This window comes from Paramisgurnus dabryanus, chromosome 18 (assembly GCF_030506205.2).
Source record: "Paramisgurnus dabryanus chromosome 18, PD_genome_1.1, whole genome shotgun sequence".
Taxonomy (NCBI): Eukaryota; Metazoa; Chordata; class Actinopteri; order Cypriniformes; family Cobitidae; genus Paramisgurnus; species Paramisgurnus dabryanus.
In genome coordinates this window covers 3758808-3771197 of record NC_133354.1, presented here as the reverse complement: position 1 = coordinate 3771197, position 12390 = coordinate 3758808, and the positions used below count along the sequence as shown (strand labels likewise).

At 35.9% G+C, this 12390-nt stretch overlaps 1 protein-coding gene across 1 annotated transcript; it reads left to right on the top strand.

The window, feature by feature from the left end:
* The first annotated feature begins 2412 nt into the window (after positions 1-2412).
* stbd1 (starch binding domain 1) lies at positions 2413-7327 on the top strand. The gene is made up of 2 exons (XM_065243836.2): positions 2413-2825; positions 4598-7327. Exons 1-2 carry the CDS (start codon positions 2567-2569, stop codon positions 6088-6090), a joined length of 1752 nt encoding a protein of 583 aa, XP_065099908.1. The 5' UTR covers positions 2413-2566; the 3' UTR covers positions 6091-7327.
* Positions 7328-12390: the final 5063 nt, after the last annotated feature.

Sequence of the window (12390 nt, the reverse complement as noted above, 5' to 3'; positions counted from 1 at the left end):
CAGAGGTCAATAACACAGGTAAGCAACCCAAAAATAAATATAAAGTATACAGAGGTGGACACTACTTGAGTATTTAAGTTACATTTTCCAAGCATCTGTTTGTCTTGGGAATTTTTTTTCTTTTACTTTCATTCTACATTCTAAAGCATAGAATCATACTGTGTATTCCTTTTATTTTGCATATTAAAAATTGTGTACTTTTACTTTTCTTGAGTAAAAGTAGGAAAGTACTTTTTACTTAAGTAAAAGTAAAAATGTTCTAGATGTTTAATGTACTTAAATATTAAATATAAACCAAAAACTTAGAAATGTAGTTAGAATAAAAATTATGATAATGCTTTGGAATTAATGTTTCCAAAGAAAAACACTAATAAAATACGAATACTTGAAAATTTACTTTTATGTAAAAAGTAAAATACTGAAGTAGTGTCCACCTCTGGAAAAACATTAGGAGAGAACTGGGAAAAGATGCAGGCATTTTTGCATGACAAAAATGACTGGGCTTAAATAGGCTGGTCATTATTACAATGTAATGAGAAACATATGTGATCAGAGATAATGAGTCCATGCAAAGGGTTATTAATCATATCAATCAATCAAGTGTATAAATTATTCAAATCATTAAAATCAAATCATTATGGGAAACATAGTGAAGAGTGATATTGAATGTAAAAGACAGGAGTGCCCTCTGGTGGAGCATGAGGGCACTCCACCTGATAAAAGTTATACAACGTATGCATATGAATGAAATATAAACATGCATATGAATATGAAATGCAAACAGACAACAGCAGTATTAACTGTTGCAAATGTGCAGAAGTGTGTAATCGGGGTGATATTGTTTGACTGGCTAATATATACATAGCAGATGTAAAGTGCAATATAAATTGGAAATATGTTCAATAGTGTAGTAAAGCAGACCTGCAACAGGCTGATGTTAGGAAGATAGATGTGTAATGAATGTAAATAAATATCAAATTTAAAATGTATAGCTATAGCTTCATTTACCAGTAGGTGGCAGCAGGTTTTTTTTGTATTGTAGAGAATCAACACTTAAATGTGCTGACTACTGTAGACTACAACTCCTTATATGCATTTCTATTTGGGCTTTCAGAATGAGAAAAAGTTAAAAATGTTCCTAAAAATGTCTAATCACGAGTACTCATTGATTTACCTTACTAGAGCAAAATCAGTTAATCAATAAATGAATTTAGTAAAAACTGTTATTAATGCTCCAAAATGTGTGTAATGACAGAACAGACGGTGTTTTGCATTTTCCCCAGAATTAAAAAAATATTTTTAAAGCATCACTTACCTACACAAACATAATTTAATTGCATAAAAATATATTTTGCATGCATAGAATAACTTCTGCAGTGATGTTAATTCAACATTGTATATATGTTTGTTTATTTATTTATAAATATAAAGACACAAATGTAGGTTACTCTATGGAAAATAAAACCATAATCAAAATAACCAAAGCAAACGGTTCAGTTACAGACCCAAAATAAATGTTGTGCTGGAATGTTTAAACCTTGACCGAGAATCTGTTTAATCAATAACCAAACTTTGACCAAGTATATTCTGACCAACAAACTGACCATGAGTCATGAAACAGGGATGCTTGTGTTACCAGTAGTTAACATTACCTAAAAATGAACAACATTTCTACAGCATTTGTTAATCTTAATTTATGTTAATATCAGCATTTACTAATAGTTTTAATCTAAAGGTTACTGCTAATATAGATGATGCTGCACATACATAAACTAACATTAACCAAGATAAGAAAATGCTGACAAACTACATTGTTCATTATGGGGCGGTTTTCCCGGACGGGATTAGACTAGTCCTAGACTAAAAAAATGTAAGAGCTGTCCAAACTGAAAACAACTTGCACTGACATATCTTAAAATACATCAGTGCCCTTTGTTTTAAGTCAAAATGCACACAAGTAATGTTTTAGTAAGGCATGTTGGTTAAAACTAGTTATATTTCCTAATTAAACTAAGGTCTAATCCGAGTTTAAGATAATCCCTGTCCGGGAAACCACCCCTATAAATTCATGTTAGCTAATACAATTATTAAAAATTTTATAATTTTTATAGATTATACCATCTCTTTTACTTTACCCCCATTTTCACCACAAAACTATTTAAAGGCCTAACTTACCCCCTCACAATTTCTACCAAATAAAGTATATTAGAGTTAAATTGATTTTTTTATTTGTAACAAAATAACCAAACCACTGAGAACAACTGATTAGACATAAATGAAGTGAAGTGAGTGAAAACAATGATATTTAGACAAACGTCAAGTGTGTGTTTGCATGAGAGAGAGAGAGAGAGAGAGAGAGAGAGAGAGAGAGAGAGAGAGAGAGAGAGAGAGAGAGAGAGAGAGAGAGACGCCCATTGGCAGTGTACTCACCTGATTGCGGGGTCTGGATCCTTCTGCGCAGCAGTGCCTCATTTCAGCCGTGGCAATGAGAATGAAGTGATCTTCTCTCCTTTGCTTCACCTGTACACATTTACACACGCGGCTCTCTGTCCCTCAGAGCATCGCCATGACAAACAGCAAACCGATTGCGGTGGATCGCCACGTTCTGCTGGATCTGATCGGTGGATACGGTGTCGTGGTCGTCGTAGGGATCATTGCTACGCTGTCGGTATGCGCTGCGTTTCTCATTTACCGATCCGTTAGAGGTCAGCGTGGGAAGGGTCGCGTGAATAACGGTAACGACACAACCGCAGCAAAGAAAGATGGGACCTCGGCCCGGATGAGGAGAGAGAGGGGGGATCAACCTACTGAGACCGAGTCAACAGGTAAAACCGAACAATTGTTGAACCAGAGGAGGATGTAAATGTAAATGAATCGGTGTTTTTTTTTCAGTCTTTCTCTCTCCTTTCATAATAATCATGATACTGTGAGCGTGCACGCCACCAACACGCGCTCATTCATGTGAGTTGCTGGCATTTCTAACGTCGTCACAGAGTGAAAGAATGTGTTCGTGATTTTATTGTAAAACCACGCGCATTATGTCTGAATTTCCTGACAGATATCGCTGAAATTCACACAAATCACACTTGCCTCTGACTTAAAGACGTGATTTGATATAAAAACAGAATAAGTACCTGTCAGGGGGGAGTGACCCGCGCTGTTTTAGTCAGTCAGAAAATCAGCCAATCAGAAACGCTCTCTGGCTGTCAATCATTTAGCTTGTGCGGGTTTACTTGAATCGAATTGGTTGACATAGCTTCAGGGGCGTGGTATTGAAGTTGAAGAAAAGTTAGAAATGATAATTTATTTAATTTTTGTTTAGCTTTGTTAATAAAATAACTATTAATATAACAAACTAACATATTGTTTAAATGAAATTATGATTAAAATAAAAATGGTCGTTTTTATGCATTGTCCAAAAATCTACGATTCACATCTTTCTTTCTTCTATTTATCATTTATTTACCTTTTTTTTTTTGCAAGACATCAAAGAAACTTATTACCATGGTACGTGTCCCAAAAAACATGCTATTAGTGTGTACCATTCATGTTTGAAAACAATGATAAATGCTACGTTCCAGACAACTCGGATTTAGGATATTTCCCACCTCAACCCAGAAATGATGTCGAAAACGATGCTATTTTATTTTACTAAACACTTTTTTTAGTACTTTTTGTGTTTTGATGTTAGAAAATAATTTTAAAAAAATATGTTAATGTGTTTAATGTTTACAAATTAAACATTAATGTTTTAATGTTACTAAATACTTTTAATGTTACTTTGTCAGGTGGGAAAATTCCTAAATCCGAGTCGCCCAAAACGCAGTATAATCCCTACTGAAAAATCCAGCATTAAAGCTAATTTAAAATGGGAGTAGCTGGTTTAAGGTGGTCCTCCCAGCCTGGCAAAGCTGGTCGAGCTGGTGGGTCATGTGGTCTTACAGCCTGACCAGCTTTAGAAGTGACCAAAACACAGCTAGACCAGCTTGCTACACCAGCAAAATCAGCTAAAAGCTGGGAGACCAGCATAAGATAGTGAGCTGGTTTCAGCTGGTCTCCCAGCTTTTAGCTGGTTTTGCTGGTGTAGCAAGCTGGTCTAGCTGTGTTTTGGTCACTTTTAAAGCTGGTTGGGCTGGAAGACCACATGACCCACCAGCTTGACCAGCTTTGCCAGGCTGGGAGGACCACCTTAAACCAGCTATTGCCACTTTAAACCAGCTTATGCCAGTTTGGTTTTAGCTGGTTTTGCTGGTGTAGCAAGCTGGTCTAGTTTATGTTGGTTTTTTTTCAGATAGTTTATATAGCATCAAAACAGGTACAATGAAAGAAAAACATACATTTTTAAAGAAGAATGGAAAAACTTGAATATATCTACAATAATTTTGCTGGTGTAGCAAGCTGGTCTAGCTTATGTTGGTTTTTTTTTCAGATAGTTTATATAGCATCAAAACAGGTACAATGAAAGAAAAACATAAATTTTTAAAGAAGAGCGGAAAAACTTGAATATATCTGCAATAATTTTGCTGAAAAATTTCAGAAATACATTTTTAAAACCTTAAGCATATAATGTAGCTAATAGTTTTTCACTTTCTTGTAGGAGAAGATCAGGAGGCAGAGGCAAAACAGAAGACGTGTTGTGTTGAGTCAGAGTCTAGAGATAATATAGACCTCTTAGCAACCAATAGCAGCCTTCTTTCTACTGAGGTGTCAGAAAAAGACCTGAATGAAAGCACTCTCAAGGACTTGGAGGAAATTACAGATGAGCTCCTTACAGAGTTGGAACCTGAATCAGAAGAGAAAGCAGACTCTGATCTGGATCAAAGCATGGAAATGGATCCCGATAAACCTGATGATAACCTGGAATTTCAGGACCGTATTCAGCATGAGGATGCAGGTCGTGAATGTGTGGAAGATATCTGTGAGGATGTTAATGTACAGTTCACCCGATTAGCGTGCCAACTTGAGACTGGTGAAACGGTCAAAGAGGAAACTGAGGAACATTTGAAAGATCATGAGACGGAGTTGAACGGAGACACGGATGAGCCGTCTGAAACGGAAAGCGCTCGAGAGATAATTTCTGAGAAACATCAAGATGCTCTTACAGGTAAACCTCAGGATGATTTGCGCGGGCACGTATTCACTTCTCAAAGCAATTATTTTTCAAACCAAGCTGCAGATCCATCCAATCGCAGTAAGATCAGATCTGAGGACGACCACAAAACATCAACCGTGGATGTAATGGATAATACAAGTTTAAGAAGCAAGTTTGAGGATCACCATAATTGGCGTTTCCCCAGGACAAAAGACTTGGATTGCTGTTGCTACGATAAAAAAACGGATCCGGTAGGAAACAATAAAGGCCAGCCGTGGTTTCAATGTGGAAGCCCGAATGTGGAGCCTCCGATCAAGCATCAAAACCCCAGCAACAAGTTTGACTATCCCACCGAGCCCCTGCAGAACTACCTGGGCTTCCAGACGGATAATTCCTTCATTAGTGGATCCTCCACGCGTGAGTCTGTCGAGAAAAAAGCGGATGAGGACGGTGCATCAATGGAGAAGAAACAGGACAAGAATGAGATTAGCATCATGGACGCCATTATGGACAATAATGAGTGGCTGAATGTAGGTGGGCCAGAGTTCAAAGATCTTCCTTGGTTAACTGCAACCAGTGCATCGTCCACTGACGAAAAACACACAAATAGAGAAAAAGAAGAGGTGATGGTTGCGTTAAAGGACAAACATGATGAAGAACTGGCAAATAAAAGAGTAGCAACTGTTCAGCCCTTGCCACAACAGGTTCGCATTACCTTCAGAGTTCACTACATTACATACTCTTCCAGCCAGCTGGTGGCTGTTACTGGGAGCCTGCAGGAGTTGGGGGCTTGGGAGAGCTTCGTTCCGCTCCACAGAGCCAAAGATGGGTTTTGGGCCAACACCATCACCCTCCCCGTGGACAGCCAGGTGGAGTGGAAGTTTGTCGTGGTGGATGACGGAAAAATCTCTCGCTGGGAGGAATGTGGTAACCGTTATCTTGTTTTATCTAGCCATGATGAAGAGCTACATCTTAATAAGTCTTGGGGATATATTTGAACACCTTTCGACTCTATATAGCAATAATAATCCATAGTGCATTACCTAAAGCCAATATTGTATTGTAATATTAATTATTCAAATAAAGCATGAGGCTGTGGAACTGTTAATATAGCAATAAGGTTGTATAATATTACAAATATGCACATTTTTACTTTTACCGAACAATCTGCTTCTGTGTTAAATTTATTTACAAGACTACAACCCTGTAACAGCAACAAACCAAAATTTCATTTTGTGCGCAAGGAAAAATCAATGTTCTTCCAGAGATCGAGATCATTTTGTTGTATAACAATATTTCTCTATTCTCAGTGCTATTGGCAGATTTGTTAAAAATCAATAATGTTCATAAAGATGTATTACTTTGTTTACTTAATGTTATGAAACACATTCTACACAACGTGCAAACCGAAGCACCCTGGTATCAAGTGTGTGACAGTAAACTCGGATGTCTTATTATTCAGTAACAATTTAACTCACGCAGATATTAAAGAGATAATCCACTGTGAATGTTTATGCAAATTACATGACACAACACTGAGAATGCAACACAATCTGACACATTTTACAAGATGAAAATCCAGCTCAGATCGTGCTTGTGCAGAATATGTTTCAGACATTACTTTGTTGTGAATGCTTTAAAAACAGCTTGAGAGTAGTAAAATGCTATTTAACCAGCAAAAACACTTCATAGTTCATTTGAAATCCTACTCCGGTGGCACAATATGTTAAAATCATGACAGATGGTCAGCTTATCCTTTTTTAAATCCCTGCTTGGACTGTCAGCTACTCATCGAATCACAAGCATTACAGATCCAGCCGGTAAATTTTGACTGTCATCCTTTACTGAGTTCAGGTGATACTTAAGATCTTTTGAATCGATTATATAGTTCAGTTCTGCTACAATGACATTAGCATGTCTAATGATGCCAGTATTTGTTTGTTTGCCATGTTTTGCCCTTACCGAAATTCTATGCTGCTTATTTTGAGGTAAATATCTTAAGTAGCAAAACAATGAATTAATCAAAAGTTTTTTTTTCACAACAATGTTTGCCTTAAAATGATTAACATGTGCTGCTCACACTTTGTACTAAACTTTATATTTGACTTTTAGCTTTTACTGTTCTTGTTTTTTTTCTGTGTATTTCAGGTGTAATACTGTTTTTGACCTTTAAACTTATGTTTACCTGTCAATCAGTAGCAAATTATTTAATCCAATAAAATGAATTGTAATATCTTCAATAAGTTTGCTTGTGTACTATGGCATCAAATGCACACACTATTGCTCACGATTCATGAACAAATACCCCACTTAAAGGTATAGTTCACCCAAAAATGACATTTCTGTCATTTCTGGCTCCAAACGTGACGTATAAATTTCTTTGTTCTGCTGAATACAAAGGAAGATTGTAACCAAGCAGATCTGGGGCACCATTGACTTGTGTAGTAGGAAAAATAATGCTATGGAATGGTGCTCCGAATCTGTTTGGTTACAAACATTTTTCAAAATATCTTTTATAAAACAAGACAATCTGACTTTTTCCATGTTTAAGTGCTATAATTGGGCCCTCAGTGTTTGTATCAACCTAGAAAATGTGATGAAGATCAACCCAGACCTTATTTTTGGTACACCATTCACTGCAAGCATGTGAAAAAATAGGTTCTGAAATTTGGTTCCCCTTGTGATGCCAATTTTTTATTTATTTTCCAGCTCCCCTAGAGATAAACATTTGATTTTTACAGTTTTGGAATCCATTCAGTCGTTCTCCGGGTCTGGCGGTACCACTTTTAGCATAGCTTAGCATAACTCATTGAATCTGATTAGACCATTAGCATCGCGCAAAAAAAAGTTTCAATAATTTTTCTATTTAAAATTGAATCTTCTGTAGTTAAATCGTGTACGAAGACCGACGGAAAATTAAAAATTGTGATTTTCTAGGCGACTATGACTAGGATCTACAGTTCAATGTTCTATTCAGATTCAATTGATTTTGCTAAGCTCTGCTAAAAGTGCTAGCGCCAGACTCAGAGATTGGCTGAATGGATTCCAAAACTGTAAAAATCAAATGTTTTGGGAAAATGAGCATATGAGTGTTCCTTTAAAGGATACACCCAAAAAGTCACATTTTTGCTAAAACCTACCAATAATAAATTATCTATATTGTATTTTGAGCTAAAACATCGCATACGTACTCTGAGGACACCAAAGATTTATTTGACATATAAAAAAGTCTTGTAAAATGTCCCCTTTTAATTTATTATGATGACAGAATTTTCTTTTTTTTGGTGAACTATCCCTTTAAGACATTATGGTAGTGACAAGCAATAAAATATAAAACATTTTCTTTACCCAATTTTTAAAAGTGTTGTTAAAATCCATGTTTAAAGGAGTAGTCCACTTTAAAGATGGGGCCCATTGACTTACCATAGTATTTTCTTTTCCTACTATGAAAAGTCAATGGACCTCATCTTTAAAGTGGACTACTCCTTTAAATGAACCAGTTATTTACAATGCTGATCCTGGACTATTTACAAAACTCAAAACAGGGTAAAGATCATGCACAAAATTGTGAAATTCTCACGCTTGTTGCTTAGTTTAAATTTCTTTTCCCAGTACAGGTCATCGATATGATTACAGAAACTCTCTGACTTGGCTAGTCTAAACAGTTTGTTCAAGTGTCAATACAAACTAAAATCAATATCACTCTCTGGCCAAGCCTAATCATACAATTACACTTTGAAGTCAATTCTGATAAATGTTTTTTTGTGTTCTTGTCATGCGGCCAATAAGATAAACTTTCACAATCACAAACCCAGTTCTACTGTCTTAATAAAAATCAAAAGGAAATGAATCATGTCACATTCCCTGGCAGTGTTTGATGTGCTTATATAGGCAACAGTTCACTGCAGTAACTTAGCCCTCAGAGATGATGAACAATTTGATTCACCTTCAAACGTAAGTTACATGGTTGTCTTAAAATCATTCGATAACACTTTACTTGAAGGGGTGTTCATAAGACTGACATGACACCTTCATAATCATGACATGACATGTGTCATGAACATGGAGGAGATTTTATGCACGTTTATGACAACTGTCATCAAGTGTCATTTGTTCAGTTATGCCAGTTTTAATGCAACGATGACACTTGGTACAATCTTTTCATGTGTCTGTTGCATTTTGTTAAAATTATTTGAGTATTGTAGGGAGGATTCACTACAGTGGTTCAATCTGTAGGAACGCCGAAATTACTGTAAAACTGAATGTGTATTTCTTGTCAATTATCACCCTTCTGCGACTTATAACAAACGATGAAATTAAGTGCAGTTATGATAGCAAAATAAGAAGCAAAAAAAGAATAGTCCCAAGACCCCTCAAACATATTCTTTCATCCCCTTACCTTGACCATGTGACTAAACCCAACATGATACAATCAGAAACACCCATCAGAAAATCACCATTAACCCCCACTGTCCTTGACCAAACCCTAATACAATCAAACTGACAAATCAGAAGACCACCTTTAACCCCCACTGTATTGGATAAACAGCTGTGACAATAGTCTTTGATCACTATCAGTAAGCACAGGAATGCAGATGGGACATGATGGAAATGGGGGTTGTGACGGAATAATAAATTCATATATTTTCAATCTTACAGTATTAACACTTATTGACATTTTAATGACAAGTTCAATGTCAATTTTATTTATCAAATTAATATGTTATTGCATTATTGCATAATTATTAAAATAAATTTAAACTGCTATAACAATTTTTCTATTAAATATTTTCAGCTCCAGAAACATCAGTGAAAAACCTTACATTGTCTTCTTTAAAACAAGACCAAGATTAGGCTTCTAGACCAAAAAATGCCAGAGTTATATTCATTTGAAGATGCACATCAACTTTTCACCCCCCCCCCCACTCAAAAGGGTGGGGTGACGGGTATGTGGTTAAGTCTTATTAACACCCCTTCAAGTAAAGTGTTACTTATCATTTAACTTAAAAATATTAGTTGACAAAAAAAATTTACTTTTTTTTCCAATTTTTAAGGCAACCAGGTAACTTACTTTTATAAGTTGGATTAACAAATATTTTTTGTAAAAACCACAACATGAAGAGCAACTTAAGATCAGAAAATATACTAATTAGAGAAGCTGATGAATAGAGAGAGAAGCGGTTTTACCTGCTACCTAAGTAAACAAAACAAAGTTGGTTAAGACTGATACATCAGCCATCCCTATGGGGAAAAATTAGGTTAAAAAGTAATCTGATGATGCTCATGGTGCCTATAAACAGGTTAGTAGGTCAGCTAAAATTAGCAAAGCAGCTCAGGGAAAGCATTAATTTACATATCTGTACCTCATAAACATTATACTCCCTTTAAAAGTGTATCGTGCTGTAACTCATCTGAAGAATATAATGATGAACGTTCCAGACAGAGATAAAAAATGAGGTCATCTCTGAAAAACCCAACCCCTTCAGAGCGATCTGACTCTTCTGACTTTAAAAAAAACATTAGTCAGGTGTTTAGAGTAGTGTGCATTGGCTTATCATTTCTAATTTAAACTTATAAGCTATTCAAGTACTTCAGATTGTTTATATATTGAAGGTGTTAATGTGACTACAGTATATGTGTTAAGGTGAAAGGTTTTTTTAAGCTTTAGCTTGTAATAGATTCCTAATTTACACCCTCCAGCTGTCAATATAGTCCCTGTGAGATTTAATGATCAACAGAATTTACGGCACGTCCACACCAGATGTAAGACGTGCTGCATTGGTGGATACTCTCACATGTTACAGCCAGGGGGAGCTTATGTATCACATGACAAGAGATGACATTTTACATCTAGGTGATAACTTGATTTTGACCTCTGACCTCCCTTCTTCATAGCCTTGTACAGGGTTTTCCCAATCCATTTCCTGCTGTTTGAGACATATTTTATGAGACATTGTTTATTACATCATTTCCTGATTGCAAAAGCCCTCAGTTTCAATTCCGCATAAGGATGATTCACAAACGGGAGTGTTCCTTTGTCATTGACCTCCGGGCAACTACATATAGTATATAATATGTAAAACCATATACAAACACCTGCATTCATGAACCTGAAGTCTGTCTATTATTAGCACTTCATCCACAGTGACCCAATAACAAACACACAAAGTCCAAAATGCACTGCATAGCAACACGCACACCTCATGCTTTACTGACTTTAATGGAAAATTTACTGCACTTGAGACTATTAATAAAACATACCTCTAACACTGCTATAACCCATGACTGCTGTTGCCCTTCAAAAGCTGTGCTATAAAAGGATAGACTATGAGAGGACAGATCACAGAAATAGCATCGCAGGAGAGCCGAGCAACAGAACAAATACAACACTGACAAGCTTTTGTGTCCTCTGTATTTTCACACCTCCTTCATCCTGATTATTCGGTTTAGCAGAAGATTAAACTGTAAGGGGTGGTTTCCCGGACAGGGATTAGACTAGTCCTAGACTAAAATAAATGTAAAAAATGTCCATACTGAAAACAACTTGCACTGATATATCTTTGTTTTGCCTCAAAATGATCACAAGTGATGTTTTTAATAAGGTATGTTTGTTAAAACTAGTTATATTTCCCAATTAAACTAAGGCCTAGTCCTGTCCTAAACTAATCCTTGTCCGGGAAACCACCCCTAAAACCGTTGATCTGTTATCAAGGTCTTTCAGAATTCAGGTTTGACCCACTGCCACCCTTTGCTGAACATTCACACTGGGTTTGTTACTTATTAAGTTTTGATAATGTATTTAATTCTACATGATGGAAGCCGGTATTTTAAAGAAAAAATGTACAGGGCAGATATAGGGCTTGACATGTGGCAGAATTATACCTCATTAATTTTATGACTGAAAGGTTCTGCATTCAGAAATTGCATATTTGAACAAAAAAATGTCGAGCTCTGGCCTGCCATCTCATGTTTCTGACTAAAACTGTTCGCACAGGCGTGTACGCATAGAGTGCATAATGTGAGTACATATTTTTTTAATCAAATTAATTAAACTAAAAAGTAACTCAAATATTAATGTGTACATTGAAAAGTAATGCGTTATTTTTCTCGTTACTTCAGAAAAGTAATATTATTATTATTACGTAATGCACGTTACTTGTAATGCGTTACCCCCAACACTGCATATCAGTACCTAAATGGTACATATTAAAATGTTTCCTTTTAAAAGGGTACATCCCAAAAAGTATTAAACTTGGGGGAAAAATATTTTTTGTCTATGCATCTTAAAAATAAACTAC